Source organism: Arvicanthis niloticus, chromosome 1 (genome assembly GCF_011762505.2).
Source record: "Arvicanthis niloticus isolate mArvNil1 chromosome 1, mArvNil1.pat.X, whole genome shotgun sequence".
Classification (NCBI taxonomy): Eukaryota; Metazoa; Chordata; class Mammalia; order Rodentia; family Muridae; genus Arvicanthis; species Arvicanthis niloticus.
The window spans coordinates 143,300,147-143,323,390 of record NC_047658.1 but is presented as its reverse complement, the minus strand read 5'-3'; the positions used below and the strand labels follow the sequence as shown (position 1 = coordinate 143,323,390).

At 35.2% G+C, this 23,244-nt stretch overlaps 1 protein-coding gene across 6 annotated transcripts in view; it reads right to left on the bottom strand.

The window, feature by feature from the left end:
• Hectd2 (HECT domain E3 ubiquitin protein ligase 2) overlaps nucleotides 1–23,244 on the bottom strand; it is a 64,375-nt gene that overhangs the window by 15,690 nt on the left and 25,441 nt on the right. For 3 of the 6 annotated variants that reach the window (XR_013106225.1, XM_034486467.2, XM_076919621.1), the window contains exons 3-11: nucleotides 17,989–18,127; nucleotides 17,091–17,193; nucleotides 16,662–16,751; nucleotides 14,801–14,865; nucleotides 9,189–9,234; nucleotides 7,324–7,433; nucleotides 5,545–5,693; nucleotides 4,686–4,809; nucleotides 2,313–2,412 (exon numbers count right to left, since the gene is read on the bottom strand). Coding sequence is in view for 3 of the 6 variants with exons in the window: in XM_034486467.2 (XP_034342358.1) it covers nucleotides 2,313–2,412; nucleotides 4,686–4,809; nucleotides 5,545–5,693; nucleotides 7,324–7,433; nucleotides 9,189–9,234; nucleotides 14,801–14,865; nucleotides 16,662–16,751; nucleotides 17,091–17,193; nucleotides 17,989–18,127 (926 nt within the window). In the remaining 3 variants the exon portion in view is untranslated. Of the gene's footprint in view, nucleotides 1–2,312; nucleotides 2,413–4,685; nucleotides 4,810–5,544; nucleotides 5,694–7,323; nucleotides 7,434–9,188; nucleotides 9,235–14,800; nucleotides 14,866–16,661; nucleotides 16,752–17,090; nucleotides 17,194–17,988; nucleotides 18,128–23,244 lie in introns of those variants that run through there. The other 3 variants (XM_034486471.2, XR_013106226.1, XR_013106227.1) reach the window with 3 other exon arrangements.

Genomic DNA, 23,244 nt, shown 5'->3' with positions numbered 1-23,244 from the left:
CTAGAAATTAAAAATATATATATATAGGTTCAGAGACATTATCAATGCTCAGATCTTTAATTCTAGTAGTTCTACTTTGGAGAATTTTAAAAATTAGAAATAAATTTATTCCACAAGATATTTATAAAAATATTATCAATAAAATCAAAGCTTAAAACTATCCTAAATATATCTAGTAAGTGAAATATAATGTAGCTACTAAAGTGAGTAGGAGAACAATATAAACAGTTCAACAGGGGTTAAAATTGTGTATATAACACTGCGTTATCTCTGTTGATTAAAGAGTACCAAAGAAAATTTACCAAAATGTTAACATATATGCTGGGTGATAAATATATAAAAGATTTGAGAAATGCAGCTTTCATGTTTCTCCAAAATATAAGCACTGAGTATATAAAAACCAACATATTAGAATGCATAAGAATATATAAATGTCATTTAGTATACAAAATCAATATGCTTATATATTTATTTATCTAGATAATGATTATTAGACTATTTCATTGTCTTTGGTGACAATGAAAATGAACTCTGTGGAAATAAGGATATTTCAGACATTTGAAGAACACTAATGTGCTATAACATAATATCTCATATCCTAAATTGAGTTTGAGACATCTTAAGATTTTGTAGATTACTATAATAGATGCTGGTTCATAGCCTCCCCCAGGTCTCCAATCTCCAGTGTGAAGACTCTTAGTAGATTTTTGTTTTTCTGGGTCCTATCTTACCAAGGAAGTCTGTATTTTTGAACAGTGTCTTGTGTAACAGATCTCTGTCTTACCCTTTCTTTCTCATCTTCTGATCGCGACCCTATGTAGCTGTCACATGTCAACAGTAAATATATTTACCCCTGTATGCTAATGGAGGCAAGCTTAGTGTCCTTTTCACTGGAAATGTGTACTTCCCTTTGTGTACTTCAAATGGAAGAGGCCATTAAAGGCAGGATTTTAGGCAGTCTTGTGGAACGTACTTAATTTTGCAGTTTCAGACTATAGCATAAGCTGTGTCAAAAGAATCACCAGTCATTAATTCAAGTGGCATGGCAGTTAGGAAGAACCGGTGAGAACTAACAATGCCACTGGTTTCTTCAGTCTACTTCCTCCTTCTCACATTCTGTGAAAGGATATCTGGGACTCTCCTTTCCCTTAGGAGAATTACAGCATCTGATACATTAAGCATGAGTGGTAGAACACTGCTATAGACATCTGGATAAACTAGTGCTATCTACTTTATTTAAACTGTAACAAACCACATACCCACAGCAAAAAGAAACTACTTAAAAAAAAAAAAGACACATGGCACAGAAATGCAACTAACTCAAAATGTCAAGATGACTGGCTCCACAGATTAACTTTTAAGCCAGTATCGGGTATCAAATATGCCCATTTAATCTCATTCTTCAGTGGCAGCATGGCTTTGGAATTCCCTTTGGAGTCATAGGCAATAAAATTTCTTCTAATATTCCCATACTCACTCAATGCAGGCTGATTTGGGGAAATTTTCAGGCACCAAAACCCTTATCTTTTTCTTTGACAGAAAAAAAAAATACCCAGGAACTGAACTGCTGAGGAATAAATATTCTTATATTTTGAAATATCCTAATTTATATTTTGTACTCTTGAACAAGACACGGGAATAATTTCTGTCTACTCTGTTTTCTTTCTATTTTAAGAAGCCAAGCTTCTCTTTCCTCTTTAACACTGTATGAGCTCTCATTCTCCAGTAGGCTCCTGCTAGCTGCACACGTGTAGAGGAGCAGTGAGTGCTCATTCTTGTGCTATCCTCAACAGTGGTAGGCAGTGCACAGGCCCAGGGAGAAACGTCACCTTGCTCTACATTTTCCTAGTCTGCACTACTGTCTGTGCATTTCCCACGTACTGAGAAACAATTATAGGACTTTCACTTTCCTTGAGCATAGTTCTTAGTTCTATAGGATATATATTAGTGTTAATCACCTAATGTCTTGGTTGTTCCCAATTTTCATGAACTCCAGAGAATGCTGTAGTGTTAATGATCCGTGTAAAGGCACTCCTGGTCTCATCATGATTACACAATGAAGTCCCAACAAGCTCCTCAAATTTGGGTCTATCAGAAATGTTTCTGCTGTATTTATAATACACTGGGAGGCTGACTAGATAAGGGGTGTTCTATCTCCCATACTGTGAAGAAGGTTACCTTGTAGAGGTTATAACATGAATTAATCTTTAACATTTCCTGATTACACTAAAACAATTCATAAGACATTTAACTTATTTATTATTTACTATATTGATTATAGTCAGCATAAACATGTTTCGTAGCTGGCTTACCCTTGCGATGCTTATCATCTGTTGTTCTGAGTCTCTCTGAATAATGATTTTTTTTGCAGCTATAGAAATAACGAATGGGTACTGACAGAAGGAAAACCTGCTTTATAAGTGAAAACAGAAAAAGCAAAATGGTGCATTTTTAGCAAAAGTACTCTAAGGGAATCTAAGGTACCTTCCTTTCATATAAAACATTACTTTTGTATGGTGTTTTACCATTCACAAAAGATTTTATGTGCATGAGTTCATTTCCACAAACCTATGAAAAATGTATCATCCCTAGAAGTACAGTGTTTTAATTCTCTATAGGAAGCCACACTAATTTTCTAAAAATGTGCTAGTCACTTACATTGTTCACACAAATCATTTCCATTTTCAGTCACCTATATTATCACCTGTGGTAACATGGCCAGCAGCAGGACCAGGAAGCAAGGTTGATGGTCCAGAAATAGGACAGAATATTTATATGTTCAAATGAATATACAAGTTATTATTCAAGGACTATTTCTGATGTGTGAGCTTCAGAAATGAAGAAACAGTGATAATTATAGCATATAAAAAGCAGTCATAAATTTAAGAGCAATTATAATAAAACAAGAAAACTAAAATACAAAATGTACTTACTTACAAAGATATAACATTGTTATCAAAGGGCATGGAAATAACTTATCTCCCAGATCAAAGCTAAGTCTTACACTATATACGAAAGCCACAAACTACTCAGACATAGATGTATATGGGAAGAATGAATACAGCAGCAGTAATACTTTGAGAAGTGGCTGCAGTGTATGTGGGGTATAGCTCGGTGGAAGTAACTGAAACAAATCCACCAATTTAAGCTGTATTCCATCTGAACATAGTAGGTGGTATATTTGTGGCCACTAGTTGCAAAGAAGACATGAGAAAGAAGAGGTCGCCCTATGTACTGAACATCAGTCTGCCTTTACTCTGATTCAAAACTGATAATAAGTACAACTTGCTCAGTACTAGTAACTAATAAACTACTAATAACTACTAAAGCCAACTAAAGGTGTGAAAATAAAAGAAAATGCAACAAACCTAAAAGGATATATGTTGGTTTCATTATATACTTTAAACAGTGCTTCTCAACCTTTGCCATTTTGGTTTTATAAAAAATAAAATACATACAATTACTCTGTGCATGAAGTACCCAGGCAAACACCCCACAGTCAGTAGTGACCTGCCCTGAGTTCCAGTTTCCATTACAGTTTCCAGCTGACTTCCCATGGCACATGGGACCAACTGGAACACCAGTGGAGTGCACTGTTGGTGTGTTGCATTGTGACTAGAAGGCGCTCATATTAAAAGCTGACAATGAAATAAACTATCAGTTGATTTATGGCTACACTTATACTAAAACGGGAATGAGAGCATCTTTATAAAAGTAATTCTACCAAAAAAATATTCCTCAGACTGACTACAGGCCTTAGAAGAAACTGTTTTTCAGTTTTGATTGTTCATATGTACACTGAGATTTGAAAAGAGGGCCATTATAAATTTTGAGTCACTTCTGGTAGAATTACTAGAAAATTTAATTCATGTGTTTATGTGGGCTCTTTCGGTTATTTATATCTGTATTTACACCTCTCAATCTCCTGAATATGTTTGGGAAATAAACTATGTTTGGGATAGGCTTGATAATTTAATCCAAAGTAGAAATGTGGATAAAAAGTATAGTGTACTCAAGAATTTGGCCAAACATTTTGAAAATTTGTTGCACTAAATAAACTGTGAAGCTCCTTTCCCTGAAATACCAATTCTCTGTATAAATAATTCATAATCACTTTTTGGTACAGACTTAGGGAGAGGAGTGAACATATATTAAGTGGCCATATGTGTGTGATAAATGAACTGGACTAGGTATACTGGTACTGTGACCTCTAAGATAAGATGGCTTATCACCAGTTTTTGTAAATAAAGAAATCTGGAACATTCACATTAATTCATTTACACAGTGTCTAAGGGTTTTTCATGCTAAAATATCAATATGTATTATTCACGGAACTGAAAATATTTATCTTCTAGTCCTTTAGAAAAAAACACCACGTTGCTCCTAGTGTGATGACAACGCACAAAATAGTAAGTAAGCCAAGAAACCTCATACCTAGGGAAGAACCTTGCTGTTCCTGAAAAGATACTTTTAATTAAAACAAAACTATATTAACATGTGTATAAACTGAAAATGTAGCAAAAATTAAATCTCTTGATAGATACAATGACATTTTAAATCTACATATCTAAATGATATGTTTATATATAGAAATTACATACATACTATTTATAGAAACTTAAAATCCAGTTATTACTTTAATAGCATTTTGTTAGGTAAATAATTGGATGATCTATTGATCATACCTGTGAGAATTTCCAAAGCTCTGCCAAGTATGATACTCTTCCATGAGATCAATGTGATCCAAGGTAGAATTATAAAAATCAGTGTAAGGAACAAGGGGAGGGTGAACCAAACTGTTGGCAGTATCTGTGAAGAGAAGTTCTTATATAATGTGCTTCCCAACATGTATATGATTTATTCTATTAATAAACACGTTATTTAAATATCTACTGGCTAGCCTTAACTTAAACCTCTGTTTTAAATAACAATAGTTCCAATGAAAAGGCCGTTTAAACTCTGTGGTTAAAAAATATAGCTATTTCTTGCTTTTAAAAAAGTGATGAGGATCATAAAAATATTTAGAGAGGAGAAGAGGGCAGATGGTGATCTACTCGTCATTTAGAGAGGAGGGCAGATGGTGATCTACTCGTCATTTAGAGAGGAGGGCAGATGGTGATCTACTCGTCATTTAGAGAGGAGGGCAGATGGTGATCTACTCGTCATTTAGAGAGGAGGGCAGATGGTGATCTACTCGTCATTTAGAGAGGAGGGCAGATGGTGATCTACTCGTCATTTCCCCACCAGTGCCATCTCTTGTAGACCTCAGTAACTAGTGGGAATTCATGTTCTCTCAGGAATGAATACTTAGTGAATCATATGCACTTAAGACTATAACACAAGCAGAAACAGTTCTTCCCAGTTTTGTAAAACATTTATAAAAAATTATATTTTGTAAAATCCATAAAACAGAAAATGACTTTGTTTTCTTTAAAATAGTGATTTAAAAGTTAAAGCTATCTCTGTAGTACCCAGTGACCCTTAAGATATGTCCCCAATACTTATCAAGAGAAAAGGAAGAGTGAGTGAATAATCAAAACCTACTAAGTAAAGCCAGAACTTTGGCAGCTGATGGAATCCACCAGGTACACTTTGTCAGAGGTGGGAATTCTTCAGGTTTTGCTGGAAACAGGCGTAAAGAAACAAATTGCAGCAGTCTCTCTACCAGTTGCTTGAATTTCTTCTGGGTTAATCTGGTAAAGATTTTGAAATAATTCCAATCAAAACTTTCATTTCTTATTTTGTCAATATATTCGTTAGAGATCAAACTACATTCTATACACATAGAATATAGACTATTCATTCTCACAAATTATATTTATTAAGCTGAAACATTTCAAAAGATGTGAAATCCTACCAATACTATTTCTCAAATAAGAAATAAACACCAAAATTACTATGGTGTCATTAATATAATTTTTAAGGCTTTCAGGATTTAGCCAGTCTCATTATTCACAGATCCTGTTCTTGAAGACTAACCTGTATGCTAAGGTTTGCTCCTTACTCCCCAGGTCAGCACTTGAGCTTTCATGGCCACTTGTGGACACAGAACAGTGGATAGAACCCTGAGGCACCGGCATGCATGAATGAGATTCAACAGGGTAGTGCTTTAACCCTCGTTTCAGTTCTCATACAGTAACCAAGTATCTTCTCTACAGTCTAAGATCATGTTTTTTATATTTCATGTCTTTTTTGATGATTCTGTTATTTTAAAATGGCCCTCCAGCCAGGCATGGCAGTGTACACCTGTAATCCCTATAACTGGGAGACCGAGACAGGAGGACTGTGAGTTAGAGGTCCACTGGGATACATGGTAAGTTCCAGGCTAACCTGAGGTACAGACTCCAACCTGTCTCAAAACCCAAAGATCTTACAGTATAATAATTAAGTGCTGGCCAGTTCCTATGAACAAGAAGAATGTAATGTTTTACAATGAACAAGAAGGATGTGATGCTCTACAGTGAACAAGAAAGATGTGGTGTGTTGTACTGACAAAATGTGTGTGTTACAGCTATATTGGCATTGCATACAGTGCAACCATCATGATCTCAATTTAACTATTTAACTTACATAGAATAAAGAAAGCATCAAGTATAAGCACTCATGAAGCAGACGCTTGGTGAGCTGACAGGGCTGCAATCAGAGGCTCTTAGTAACCCACCTAAGCTAAAGGATCAGGGATATGTGCTAGTTCAGCATTGATGGTGACTTCATAAGTACAGTTAGTATTTGAATACTACTACCAATAACAGTAATTATTACCAGTATAATTAATAGTAATAATAAGTATTATTATAGTCATGAGAATTGACTGTATTTAAATTTTATTTTGAAAATATTCTGTCCTTTCAGTTTTTTCCCATCGTAGAGAAATGTCTATTAATGTAACTATAGTCCTGAGAGGAAAAAGTAATGTGCTTTTGTATTCTGGTATTTTTAATAAGGAGAAAGTATCACATATATAGTAAGATGTGTTAACAGAGAAGAAACAAAAAGACATGTAATAAAACAATAGCTGAGCAAATCCATTTGAAATGTATAAAAAACAGAAATGTACTATATAAAAACTGTAAGTGGTTGATATTTTCAACAACTGTCACAAGAACATGGTTACTTAGATTAAAAACATATTTATGAATCTTTTATGTATTACTAAAGTATCCATTTTCTAACTGGCTTTTGAAGCATTTCAAAGTATAAACATCATTCCTAAAAATCTTCAAAACATTTAAATATTGTAAAGGCTTACAATAGTTTATCATAAAATTAATAATATTAATTTTCAACAGTTAAAAGTGAGAGACTATGAAAGTTCTTGTTTACTTTTTAAGCCAGTGAACTAGGAAATGATGGTCAGCTTCCACTAAGGTAGCTATCTGTCGTAGCAAATGAGCATAGATGACATATGTAGATGTGACATTAAATTGAGGATTCTGAAAAAGATATTAAAGATAACTGTGTTAAAACTGTGTTAACAAGGAAAACCACAAAGCTTAATGAGTTTTAAGCGGCAAATTCAGGAAGCTACATTTGAGTTTATGTAGTTCTTTAAAAACAATCAACTTGTATTTAAGCAAAACTGGTTTCTGTTACAGGCTTTGGAGTCATGACAGACATGGATCTGAGGGTTGATCCTACCATATATTAGCTGTGCATCACTAGGCATGGTTTTAAACTTTAATTCTCAATTTTCTCAGCTGTAAAATGGATATAATATCTATCTCAGGAGTTGCTTTGAGTTTTACAAAAGAAAACATACATAAAGCACCTCATTCCATTTTTCATAAATGCTGGCAATCATTATTATTCAATTAAGTAGCAAGAGAATAATGTGGGTTTTCTTTATTTTTTTAAAAAGGAAAACTAAGTAAATGTAAGTTGTAAAACTTTTACACTGAGAAATAAGTTAGCTTTATTTGTCACAGAGAATAACAAGCATGCACTCTGACAATTTTAAACATTAAAAGACTGAAAAATGCTCCGAAACTAAGCAAACCCCATATTTATCTTTCAAAAGCTGAAGCTCCATTACAGTGTACATTGCATAAATTTCCATAAAAGTCTTATTATTAAAAATGCCAGGTGGTGAGATGGCCTGGTGGTTCAGAGTGCTTGATGCCCTTCCAGAGCTCATGAGTTTGGTTCTAGCACTGAGAACTGTGTACAATGTTAGTTCCAGGGCATTGGACTTCAACCTTCACGGGTACTCCACACAAGCAGCTCACACACAGACACACACACGAATAAAAAGCAAAAATAAAATTTTTAAAATTAATCCAATTGTGATAAAAAAAAAAAGAGAGAACACTGTTTTTCAAAACTGACTAATGGGCAGGAGTGAACTTAGGGCACTGACCACTTCATCCAGTGAGAGCTCTGGGAAAGGGTGATGTGTGAACAGAACTCAGAGCTGAGTAACACATGCCTCTAAGAGAGCTGAGCTTTAAGGGGTCATTTTATAGCTTTTCCTCATCTTCATGTTTCCTTTTTTCTCCTACTTTTGATGCTTTTCTCATTTGTTTCTTTTCTTCTTCTTGGTCATTTCCACCCCCTGCCCATTTTTTTGTTTCTTCCTTTGTTTGCCATGTTCTTTCATTTGAGCATCATATTGATAATATCATAATACTAAACACTATAGTTTAATATTTTTACCTTCAAATGAGTTAATATACCTGAAAAACTTTGGCAAATTATAAAGAATGATGTAAATGTAGTGTGTTAACTAAGATAATTTAAAAAAAATAAAAATAAAAAATTGCTTTTACTAAATATATTTTCATACTTTTGAATCCATCTCTTTCTCATAAGAAAGCAAGTATCATTTTGCTTTGTAACAAATAGTACAACTTTTATGTTTCTGTCAGAATTCTAATGAACATTACTAAAAAATAAAAATCTAGTATACGGGAAAATTCTGTAGCCTGTGCCAATTAGCTCAAAGGAAAGAGTCTGAGTGGAAAGAGAAGAACATCCATCTATTTGTTCCCAAACACTGTGGAAGGGAGGTATGAACTCGCTTATAATTTAATCCCTCATATAATTTAGCTTCTGAGTGTTTGTTACAATGTTAGTCTTTGGGTTACAAGTAAATATTATTCTAAAGAGTATTAATTCCATTGCCAAGTAATAGTTATCTGATATAATTTACACATGCAGATTGACATATGAATTCAATAACTCAAGCTTACCTGTAACAGTATAAAATATGCTCTAAGATCATCTTTTGTTCGTGGACTGAAAAAGGAACATGCATGATTGATTACAGATGAGTGCTTAATTTCATAGTATTTAACAAAACATGACCAATATATGTGTTTGTAAGAACTGAGAAGCCAAAATGAATTTAAGTTTATATGCATTATTTTTACTGAGCTATAAACATGTCTCTAGTGTGCTTGGAAAGTAGTAAACTAGTTTTGAGTATCACTTAAAGAGCAAGTTACTGAGGAAAACTGTAGCATTTTAAGGTAAAAGGTAGACTATGGATTATTTTGACTTAATATTTATGTATTCATTAAAGAAAGAAAAATGTGCTTCAGTTTATAGGCCATTCCTCCTTGGTATCCATCCCAGGTTCAGTCACCAAAAATAGACGCTGATATGGATGTCAGGAAGTGCATGCTGACGAGAGCCTGATATAGCTATCTCCTCAGAAGTCTACCAGAGTCTGACATATCCAGAAGCAGATGCTCACAGCTAACCATTGATCTGATCAAGGGTTCCCAAAGGAGAATTAGAAGACTGAAGGAGCTGAAAGGGTTGGTGGCACCAAGAGGAGAGCAACAATACCAACCAACCAGAGCTCCACAGGATCTAAACCACCAGCCTGGGAGCACATAGGGAGGGACCCATGACTCCAGCTATATATGTAGGGGAGGATGGCCTTGTCAGGCATGGGTGGGAGAAAAGGTCCTTGGTCCCATGAAGGCTGAACACCAATCAGGGAGGAATTTGAGGGTGGGGAGGTGAGAGTGGGGGCAGGTAGGGGCACACCCTCATAGAAGCAGGAGGAGGGGGGATGGGATAAGGGGTTCCTGGGTGGAGGGGGGAATGGGGTAAGGAGATAAAATCTGAAATGTAAATATAATGTAAATAAAATAAAATAAAAAAAAATGTCTATAAACCGGCAACAAGCAGGCTGACAATAATAGATCCAAGCCTCTCCTGCTCCTCTATATCCAATACCTCCAGTCTTATCCCCAGCTCTGAAGCAGAAAACCTGCTGTGGTCTCCTTTCCTTTATAGTCCCACCTCCAAACTGATCACAATCTTCTCCTCCAACTCAACCCATTATCCAAGCCTCTAATATCAGCAGGCATACCCTGGGAAAACATGAGCTGAGCAGGCTATGGAAGCAGGTCCACAGAAAATTTCCTGCTAGGCAACATACAGCAATCACACTCTGAAAAGCCAAAGAATAAACAGAAACCAAGGAACAAAACTTCTATTCAACAAAGACAAACCCAGTATAGCAAGCACCTACACCAGTGGTTCTTGTTCTTAACCTGTGGGTCATGACCCCCCACAGGGGTCACATATCAGATATCCTGCACATCAGATATTTACATTATGATTTATAACAGCAGCTAAGTTATAGATATGAAATAGCAACAAAAATAATTTTATGGTCGGGGTTACCCAAACTTGGGGAACTGTATTAAAAGATCACAACATTAGGAAGGCCAAGAATCACTAAACTAGACCTACAATCATCCCAATTCCAGATATCTAGATACTAATATAAAAGCACCATCAATAACAGTCAGGGCATTGTGTCTGCACTAGAAGCCTGCTCTCCTACCACAGCAGGCCCTTTTGACATAGATAAAATACAAGAAAAGACTTTAAAGCCACCTGAATGAGGATAATAGAGATTCTTAAAGAGGAAATTAATAAATTCCTTAATGAAATCTGTAAGAACACAAAGAGTGAAAGGAAATGAATAAAATTGTTCAATTCTTGAAAATGGAAACAGAATCAATAAAGAAAACCCAAACTGAGGGAATTCTGGAAATGAAAAAAATTTAGAAATTGAAATAGGGATTACAGAGGCAAGCTTCACCAACATATAATATATAAGAGATGGAAGAAAGAATCTCAGGCATTGGTGATACAATATAAGAAATAAATATACCAACCAAAGAAAATGTTAAATCCAAAAAACTCCTGACACAAAACAACCAGAAAATCTGGGGTACCACAAAAAGACCAAATCTAAGAAAAATAGGAATAGAGGAAGAAGAATCCAAGCTCAAAGGCTCAGAAAATGTTTTCCAAAAAATGACAGAAGAAAAAATTTCTAACTTAAAGGAGAAGATGCCTATAAAGGTTTAAGAAGCATACAGAACACTAAATAGATTGGACCAGAAAAAAGTCCCCTCAGCACTTAATAATCAAGACACTAAATGTACAGAACAAAGGGAGAATATTAAACAAAGGGACCTACTAGAATTACACCTGATTTCTCAATGGAGACTCTAAAAGCTAGAAGGTCCTAGACAGATATGCTGTAGACTTTAAGAAATCACAGATGTCAGCCCACACTACTGTACCCAACAAGACTCTCAATCATAGATGGAAAACATAAGATATTCCATTAGAAAACATTTTTAAGCAATATTTATCTACAAATCCAGTCCTGCAGAGGGTGCTGGAAGAAAAACTCCAACCTAAGAAGGAAAACTATAACCACGAAAACATAGGAAATAAACAACCCAGACAACCAAAATCAAAGGAAATGAAACACACACACACACATGCACACACGAATGCACATGCATGTACACGCAATCACCATCACCACCGATAACAACAACAAAACAACAGGAATCAGTATTCATTGGGCATTGATATCTCTCAATGTCAATGGTCATAATTCCCCAATAAAAAGACATAGACTAATGGAAAGGATGCCAAAACAGGACTGATCCTTTTGCTGTATCAAAGAAACACACTTCAACATCAAAAATAGAAATTACCTATGGGTAAAGGGTTAAGAAAAGATATTCTAACAAATGGATCTAAGAAAAACAAGTTAGTGTAGCTATTTTGATATCAAACAAAATAGACTTCACACCAAAACTAATTAGAAGAGATAGGGAAGGACACTACATATTCATCAAAGGGAAAATCCACCAAGATGATATTTCTATTATTAACATCTATGTCCAAACAAGGGCACCCACCTTTGTAAAAGAAACACTACTTAAATCACATACTGACCCTCACTGACAGTAGACTTCAATACACGACTCTCACCATCAGACAGGTGGGTCATCTAGATAAAAACTAAATATAGAAATGCTAGAGCTAACAGATGCTATAAACCAAATAGACCTAACAGATATTTATAGAACATCTCACCCACGCACAGAAGAATATACATTCTTCTCTGTACCTCATGGAACTTTCTCTAAAACTGATTATATACTCAGACACAAAGCAAGTCTCAACATCAAGAACACTGAAAAGCTTCTGCAAGGCAAAGAGTACAATCATTCAAAGTGGCAGCCTACAGAATGAGAAAAATATTTTTACCAACTCTACATCTGACAGAGGGCTAATATACAAAATATATAAATAACTCAAAAAACTTGATATAAAAAGCTAAATAACCCAATTTAAATGGGGTACAGATCTAAACAGATTTTTCAAATAGGGAAAACTCAAGTGGCTAAGAAATAGTTAAAGAAATTCCAACATCCTTAGCCATTAGGGAAATGCAAATCAAAATGACTTTGAGATTCTATCCTACACCTCTGAATGGCTAAGATCAATAATACAAATGACAGCTCATGCTGATGAGGATGTGGAGCAAGGAGAACACTCCTCCACTGCTAGTAGGAGTGCAAACATGTACAGGTACTCTGGAAATCAATATGGCAGTTCCTCAGAAAGATGGCAGTCAATCTATCTCAAGATCCAGTGTAGAGAAAATTTTGGTTTCTTTAAAAAACAGAAATATTATGGGAAAGTGCTTTCGTTTTAATTCCAGGTGTGAGATATGGAGCTGCTTTCGACTGTCCACAGCAGCAGACTATGATTTGCCTCATGCCCAGGCAGAAGCATGATTTTGCCAGGTGCAGATAGTTTCTGCAGTTTGTGATGTTTAGAATTCTGGAAACACTTGAGAAGGTATAAAATTGCTCCTCTTCCTCCTCTTCCTGCTGCAGCTGCTGAAGAAGACCAAACTCGCCCCAAGAAACTCAGTGCCCCTAGTCATCAGGAAGTAGTCTAATGATACTGATGCTCCCTTCCTCCTCTCACCTTCTTTCTCTCCTACCTAGTGTTGGGGGTGGGTGTTGGAAGGGTGAAGAAGGGTAGTAGAAAAAAGAATTTTAAAAAGTAGCCCAAGGTCTGGTTACAATTCAGCTGTACCATTCTTGGATATATACCCAAAGGACACTTTATTCTATCATAGGAACACTTGCTCAACGATGTTAACTGCTGTTCTACTTATAATAGTCAGAAACTGGAAACAGCCTAGATGTCCCTCAACAAAAGAATGGATTAAAAAATATGGTATGTTTACATAATAGCTCATATGAACTTAAAGAGACTGAAGTAGCAATCACAGGTCCTACATGGGTCCTCTGGACACCAGTCCTCTGCATATATATACTATATCTTTCAGTTTACGGGACTCCTGAATATGTAAATGTGTGGGTCTCTGATTCTTGTGCCTTCTCTTAGGGCTCTTTACTTTTCAATTGTCCAACTTTAATTTTTTCAAATATTTTATTTTGTTATTATCTCCTAAAAGTCTATTCTTTGCTAATGAGAGATAGAAAGGAAATGGATCTGGATAAGAGAGGATGTGGGGAGGAACTGGGAGTAGAGGGAGGGCAAACTGTATTCAGAGTTTATTGTATGAGAAAAGAATCTATGTTTAATAAAAGATGGAGAAGGTCTATAAACCAATGCACATCCAGCTGCTAATTAAAAGAATTTTACTTTGGACATCCTGAAATATCTTGATTTTAACATTATCAGTTTTGTCCAGGAGAGTTTTAGTCCCAAATCTGACTAGCATTTCTCACTTGTTCAAAGTTTATAGTACACTGTCACAGATACACAGAAATAAATTTCTAACTTAAAAATGGTTCTTGAACATGAAATCATTAAATCCAAGATCTTTCACTGGATCCCAGATTAAAGGCAAAAAGCTCCTGGGGACACTAAACGCTGATGAATTTTCTCTCTGCTCAAGACTCAGGTGTTCACCTTTCACTTTGCTTAAGTCCTTTTCCATTCCATCTGGTACTTCATCAAACTAGCAGTGTCATTCATGTTTACATGAATTATTAGACATGAGCACAAAAAGTATGCATGGGATTGACAGCTCAATGTTTTTGATGAGGTTTTTGTTGTCATGCTCAGGAAGTAGCCAAGGCCCAGTTTGGCTTCAACTCTTCTGGCCTGAGGTGCTTACCTGAAGTAACAAAAGTTTTCTTTAAAGCTAGTAACTTACTTTCTGAAAAAAATGTATTGGCTACAAAGAAGCCCAAGATTTTGGATGAGTACTCATCCTATATTTGCATAGCACATATATCTGAACACAAAAATACTTACACATAATTTTAAAAGATTCATTGATTTCTTTTTGTATATTTACAGATCCTAAGAAATCCAAATCTCAGTACATTAAATAGCTTTGTTTCAAGTATTCTATAATTAATCCCTTTCTGATCCATATCATTATTAGAACTCATATACGATACTTCCTAAGAGTAAAACACACATAAATACACGAGATACATATCTAAGTCATCTATACAGATTAAATACCAGTTACAATTACCCTTTCCATTCTTGTAACAAGCTGTTAATGATTCCCTTCAATACTGACTTCTGAATATCTTGAGGCTAGAGGCAAAAGAAAATAATTAAGAGATAATAATTATTAGGGTATTTTGTGATTTTTACATTAATCTTACTTGCAGATATGTTTGAATAATGACAAGCAGACTTAGTGACTGGAGAGCAACACTAAGCAGTATCTGATTCACACCTGAGAACTCCAGGGAGCACCAGTGATGTAGGCTGCCATGAGGTTGCTCTCTGGGATATGTAGTATACAGTTTGCAGAAATATACAAGGTGATCTTTTGATGACTAGCAACACTTTTATATAACTCAAAAAAAAAAAACCCTTATTTTTCTTTCCTTGAGAAGACAAAATCACAAGTCCAACAGTATTGTATTTACTAATTTAAAATGTTTGGCATATATATTTTGGGTATGTACACATTGATTCAAGTTACACTTTTTTGTGCCAAGGGTTTCAGTATGTAAACCAGGCTGGCCAAGACCTTTTGATCTTCCTCAGCTTCTTAATTGCTGGGATTATAAATTGCACAATTATACCTGGCCATTAGGGATACATTTAATTCCAGTAAGTCAGTCTTGGTAACTCAGCAAGTGCTACCAAGATATGTTCTATTAAAATTACATTTTTCTTTTAAGATGATAATGTAATTACATCATCCCCCTTTTCCTTTCTTTCCTCCAAAACCTCCTATACAGCCCTGTTTTCTCTCTTTCAAATCCATGGTGTCATTTTCATTAATTATTATATGTGTATAAGTAATATGCTATACACACACACAGTCTGTATAATGTTATTACGTGTGTATATGTTCTCAGGGAAGACCTGTGGTATTGAATAACCAAATAAAAGAAAAATTGTTTTATCTTAGTGCCCCAAACAAAGTCATAAGAAAGGAAGTATAGACCAGTGGTTATCAATCTACAGGTCACAACTCCTTTGGCAAACCTCTATCTGCAAAAGTAATTTACAATATGATTCATAACAGTAGTAAAATTACAATTATAAGGTAGCAACAAAAAATAATGTTATGGTTGGAGGTCCCCACAACATGAGGAGCTGTATTTAGAGTCTCAGCATTAGGAAGATTAGAACCACTAGGGGAGCCCAGTAAAACGGCCAACAAAGTATTAGCAAATTGAGCCAAAACATTTAAAAACTTACACACTTTGGCCATGTAGGATTTAGTCCAACTTTACAAGGATGATTTAACCATTGGAAATACATGAATATAATTAATCACATTAACAAACTGAATTCCTGATTTAAGACCTACTGTCTCTGAGCCTATGTCACTTCCTATGACTGATTCAGAGCTAAACTCTGAGAATCACTCAAGTCACCTTCCCTGAGTAAGTAAAGCAGGTTTTAGAAAGTCTTTCTAAATACATATTTTATATATAGTGTATTTTCTGTTTAATTCTCAAATAATTAGAAAAAGAATGACCTAATTTTCTGAATATTCTATTTATCATAAAATGATATCTGATTGTTTAGTATAATTTTATTACAAAGTGGCTATGTCTGAAAAAGAGGAGATGGAGAGATGGCTCAGAGGTCAAGAACAATTGCTAATCTTCCAGAAGACCTAAAATCAGTTCCCAGCACCCATATACCTGTATACCATGCACCAGCTCATAACCATCTGTAATTCCAGCTCCAGGGAATCAAGTGCCCTCTGCTGGCCTCTGTGGCCACCCTTATACACATAATTCATTCACAGAAACACACATAAATTAAAAATTAAAATGTATCTTTTTAAAAAATAAAAGAGCTGTGCAATAAAGAAGACACATAAAATTATACTACTTGAATATGTCCATAACAATACTTACAGTATTAAGTAAGGCATCAAATACTGCATTCACCAAATTGGCATTAATCCCAGAGTCCTCAATAGTATTAAATGAGGATGTGGCATCTTTCTGAAAATTCAATTAAAGAATCAAATATGTTTAACATTTCATGGATTATTCTTAATAATATCTGAATTATACTTTTTTATAATATCAACTAATCCTATTGTCTGATGATCAAAAAAATTATTTAATGCAATTACTGAAAATAAATTAATGTATAAGAATGGTTTTAATAATTTTTAAAATTAAAAAATATTAATGAAATATTTAGTAAATCACAAATAATATCTTGATACATATAATTTTAAGATACATATTGTTTGTCAATACTGACTATAAAATTCTCTCTTTTTAAATTTAAAATTATAAGTGAATGAAAAGTATCTTTTATATATTATTTATTACCTTAAACGCAGCATTTAATTCTGTGAAAGAATCAAATGCTGTTATATAAAAAGCATGTACTGTTTTCCAATTTCCTGTGGCCTCAGCTTTTTCTAAATCTTCCCTAAAAAAATAAACAAAATCATATATTAATCATAAGTGAAGAGAAACATCATTCAGATAAACAGCATTTCTTAAAAAAATGAATTATCATGCTAAATATATAATTTTAATACTGAAAACAACATAAATCAGTTATAGTTAATACAAACAGTATAGAAATGTTTTAGTTCTTAATTATATTAAAATACTAATTCACTGTTTCCATTTTTTTCCTAAGAGTCTTGTTCTGTAGCCCATGTTGTCCCCAAACTTGGGGTGTTCTTCCTGCCTCAGACTCCTGAATGCTAAAATTACTGGTGCATACTATCAAGTCCAGCTAAAACTCATCACCTTGACCCACGCCCTTTCTCACTCTTTCCTTTTCTTCCACAGTCCACCTTCTGGAGCTTTTGAACTTTACAGCTTGAGTCTCTCTTTTTGCATTCCCACGTAAGTGCTTCAAATTCTGCAGTTTGATTTTCTGAATGGTGACACAGCTTTTAAAGAATGGTTACATAGCAGATGAATTTGTGTGACTATGTGTTTTAATGGCAAAATTATTTTTTTGCCACTGTTTTGGGACAATTCTGACTCATTCTCTTGGTGTTTGCTGTCTTTTGCTACAACATATCCACTATCCATTATTCATACATTTATTTATATCTTCAACTTGAGATATCTTGTCTTTTGTGTCTTCACTTTTGACTAATATAAAAATCTACAAATTCAGATAATTTTTTTCAGGGAAAGATGTTAAGCTATGCAAAGCACTGACATGTAGATGACTATCAGTCTACACAGAAGAGTTAGAACTTACTCAAAGTCTTTCACAGTTTTAGGCTGGCTAGGAAGAGCAGGTTCTGGAAGGGGAGGGACCTTTACTTCAGATGATATTGCATCCATAGACATGCGCTGTTTTTGTCTAACATCAAGACAAATTGGTGGTAGGTCTCTCACTGTAAAGTGTAAGAGAACATTCCATGTAATTAATCAAAGCCTTTTCAAATTAGCAAGTATCATAGTAATTCAACATAAACAGAAAACAAAGCATTTTATAATGCATTCACTTTGGGATTATGTAAGAAAAACCCCATCCCAGTGAAGGGCACTTTCAGGCATTTCATTTCTAACAGCTATTAGACCATACTTTTCATAAACTCAGAATCTGTAATAGCTATTTGACTATACCTTATATAAAGTTAGAGCTGACTACCATTGCTCCATTCCTCCACAAAGCCCTTCATAGATGAAATGCATAGTTCTTTCTCTCTCCTTCCTTTATAAAGGTGTCTTTCAAGGAATAGTTCAGTGAAACTTAACATTATCAACACTTATTAACTTTTCAGAAATATGCAAATAACTTATATATGCTTTCTTATTAGAGTCCACAATAAATAAGATCTGATTTACTTCTGTCTCCTTACTTTTGAGTTTTGTACTGGTCCATATTTGTTCTTCCATTTTCTTGAAGTAGTTACATGTATTTAAGATCTTACTTTCTTATTGTGGACATGCATTTCTTGTGTGTTTTCATGGTCTTCCTGGCTGTTCCTTAGTTCCTTATTAAAATAAAAATTTGTAATTGAAAAGTACAAAATTTGACCAGGATCCTTTTTGCTGCTAATTTTTACTTGAACATGTTATCATTGAGCTCTCAGAACCAGTGTATCTCTGTCCTTGTCAACGTCTGAGTAGAATCCAAACAAAGAGACCTCTATGACTCATGTCCCCCTTTCACTTGCACTCAGGTGTTTGTTTTCTTCAGTCACTGTGCTGCTCAGTTTGATTGTAAGCTCAGTATAGGTGCCCTGGGATAAGACAGGCTGTCAGTTATCCCTGAGAATTCTCAGGATCTCATTACTTCCTTTAGACCTCATCATGGAGCCTCTCTGTTCACCTGCTCTTGATAAAACCCCTTCAGCTTCAGCTTTTGTTCTAGAGCCTGTCTTCTGAGCTTAACAATGAATATCTATTACTTACTTTGAAACTCTCTTATGCCAAGATCCACCAAACAGCTTTACTTAGTTCTCATGATACCTCCTGCCCAGCAGCTCACAGCAGGGAGAACTTCAGTTATTTATTCTGTTTATTTTTAGGGGTTTAAGTGGCTACTTTATCAGTTAACTTCATTGTAAATTATGCTCATGATTTTAAACATTGATACATAATTAACCTACGTTTTATATAGTGATTTAAGGAGACTGAAAAACTGTGTTTGTTTCTGCTGCTATACTCACAGAATCTAGCACTTGCCCTTTTTTTATTTTAGAAAATAGGAAAATTCTCTCACAACTCCATTAACTAATTTTACCTACTTTCCCTGTGGTATTTTGTATTTTTATAATTGGAGAACTTGCAATCTAAGTCTCTTTTATTGTATGTTTCTTCATGGAAACATATGTAAACACTAAGGACAATGTTCAGTAAGTAGTAAATGATCATCAGGGTACTGATGCCATCAGTGGATTAACTGACTGGTAAGTAAGAATTGAATGGGATATTAGAAGGTGGGGCCTAACTAGATCAAGAAGATTACTGTTTTAGTCACCATTCTATTGCTGTGAAGAAAGACCATGCCCACAGCAACCCTTATAAAGGAAAACATTTAATTGGGGCTTGCTTAAAGTTTCAGAGGCTTTGTTGCCCATTTTCACGGTGGGAAGCATGGCTACATGCAGGCAGACATGGCGCTGCACACGTAGCTGTGAGCTCTACACTCAGGGCGGCTAGCAGCAGGCAGACAGAGTCACTGGCCCTGGCTTGAGCTTTTGAAACCCTCAAAGCCCACCTCCATTGACATACTTCCTCCAACAAGGCCACTCCTCCAAATCCTTCCAAATAGTGCAACTCTCCGGTGACCAGGCATTCAAATCTATGAGCCTAGGAGGGCCATTCTCACTCAAACCACTAGTTACTTACTGGAAGTGTGCCTTTGAAGGGTTTATTTATCTTATCACCAGACCACTCTCTCAGCTTCCAGCTGCCATGTATTTATCTGTATTTATCCCATGTATAATGGGGCTAAGTGACAATGAACTAAAACAGTGACTCAAAATGAATCTTCCCTCCTTTTAAGCTGATTTTCTCAGGTATTTTGTCGTGTGTGTGTGTGTGTGTGTGTGTCTGTATATATGTACATATACATATCTCTCTATGTATACACACATATATACTAGCTAACACAATCTATTTTAAAATAAAATAAACTTTTCCTATTAGAAGATAGTATAATTTTCAATTTTTCATATGCCAGAAACACTGATGGATGAGCCCTCCTTAGAATCTGAGGTGAAGCAAGTGGGAGTAGGACATAAGAAATTCATTTCTAACATGCTCCCAGGTGATGCTGATGCTGCTTGTCTAGGGATGTACTATGTACTATGTGATGTACTATTCAGTGGTGTGAGGTGAGAAGGTAGTGATGCTGAAAACACACAATATAGATTACTATATTTCTTCATTTCTATAATTATTTTACACCTCTTATTAACTATGCAAATATTAAAGATCTAGCAGTTTGTACTATAAACAAAGATTTGATAAAGGCTTAATTTATTATCAAGTAGAATTAAATATTTCCAAAAATAGTTTCTTATGTTTAAACATTTTTATTAATAGTGAGGAACATTTTAGCAGAAAAGAACTTAACTCCAGTCTTGTTACAATGATCTTTTGTGACTCTTCCATCTTTCCTCATTCTTTACTAGGCTTACCCTTTCCTATCCCTTCCTACACACTTTCCCCAATCTGGCTATAAACACCCTCTATTAAACACAAACAGACTCATTCAAGTATAAATTAGCTTATTCACAAACCAAGCCTATACGGGTGTACATTTTTATACCCACTCACTTTTATTAATACCATACTGAGGTAGAACAGTGAAATTGAAGTTAGTAAGAGAACTTGGTTTTGGCAAAGCCTGAGAGCAGTAGCGTAGCATATAAAAGAGACAGTAACGCCAAGGCAGGGAAGACTGTCCAGTGAGGTGGCACCAGAGGCCAACAGCAGGTTCTATGTTCAGTTCTAAAGGAAACCTGACTGATGAAAACTGCATAACGTTAACATGCATGCTAATGAAATGCAAGTCTACAAGAGGAGCAGAACCCTTTGCTCATATCAGTGAATGGAAGCCAAATTACAGGATGTGACATTCAGCTATTAAGGGAAGAAAAATAACAGCTCGCAGCTGCTCTTATGTCCCTAAATATCAAAGCATTGTTTCTAGAGAATGGTTTTCTGCCTTTTCTCACAGATGGATTTTATTAAAGTTCAACTCAAATGAGAAAACCAATAGCTATAATGATTAATTAAACCTCATATCAATATCATAAATAAAAACAGGAAAATCTTCATTTTGATATATGCAACTGCAATATATGAGGATATTGTAATACAATAAAAAAGCAAAAGTACATTTGTGAAAACATGTCATTGAGGTTTCATTCAGTCAATACTTGGAACACTCCATGCTAAATTGATAAGCAGTAATAATTTTCCTTCCTTTTAATAAACTGCTGCCTATTTTAGCTTGTTGCTTAGAAACATTAAGTAAAACACTTGAAACCAATGTAAGAAGAATATGACCATGATGAGGGCTGGTAGCATATTAAAATGTGTGTAGATTGTAATACAGTTATGTATAAGGGTGTGAGATTATTAGCAACATTTTGCCATCTCATTATTTATGGGTTGACTCTGGTTGAAAATGGCTTATGTATCATTCTACAACTGTAATAATCAAGATAAAAATTGACATTTTGGTTGGTTATATAAAGACTGTTCCTGCATAGCCATCAAATATAGTAACAGTAGCTCAGAGATAAACAAAAGTATCTATGTAGATTGTCTGTTCAAGAGAATTAACCTAGGTCCATGTGCTGTTGACAAGGAAGTACTGGCAGACAGAGTTGCTGCTTTTAATACATATCACAAAACATTATACCCTAAGTTTCATAAATAATAGGAAAGTCCCAGCCTTGAAAATCAGGGAGTTAATCCATTGCTTGCTGAGTTACTCTGGTAACCTTAGTCACTGAGGCTCTTGGAACATTAGCTCTGATATAAAATGATTGAAATGGTCAGTCATTCCTAAGGTTGCAGAGAACTTGAAAGGCCAACTTAGGGTGTAATTGAATGAACTGTTTGGGAGAAGCTTACCCTTTCTTTGCTTAAGCTAACAGCTCTTTGGGATTTTTTTATATTGTAAATATCGGTTTACTGCTCTAGTTAGTAGTGTAAACCTGGGAAAATGGGGCCTAAAAATGAGGGGACCTAAAGTTTCATTCAATAGGCAACTTTATACAGAACATCAGACAATTATACTCTGAGGTTTAAAGTATACAATCACAAAGACCAGCCAAGATGTTTTTCCATAGAGGCTGTGGTGGTCCAAATGAAAATGGCCCTCATAGGGGATGGCACTATCAGGAGGCCTCGTTGGACTAAGTGTGGCCTTGTTGAAGGAAGTGTATCATTGGGAGTAGCCATTGAGGTCTGAGATGCTCAAGCCAAGCCTAGTGTCTCACTTCCTGTTGCCTGCTGATCCAGATGTAGAACTACCAGCTACTTCTCTAGTGCCATGACTGCCTGTGTGCCCACCACACTTTCTGCCAGAATAATGGACTAAACCTCTGAACTGTAAGCCAACTCCAACTAAATGTTTTCCTTTATAAGAACTGCCACGTCACGGGTCTCTTCACAGCAATAGAAACCCTAACTAAGACAGGCATCTGAGTAACAACAGTTGAAGTAAACTCAGTCCTATCTGCCACACCTGGAAGGAGCATGAAAACACATTCCAAGAACAGTTCTGTGTTTTGAAAAAACTGAGGTCACAAGACTCTTGTCTTATTTTCTGTTCCAACAACTATTCAAAAACAAAATAGACAGGACTTACAAAACAATCAAATATATATAAAAAAACTCTCATCAGTGTGATTAATATCGTGATCTGCTGTAGAGAAGCTGAAGTAGCAAAGGAGAGTAAAATGCACATGTTATCTAAAAGCCTCCTTTCAGGTGTGGGGTCCTGCTCTACAGCATGCTCTAAAGTCAGTTTTGGAAGAATCAA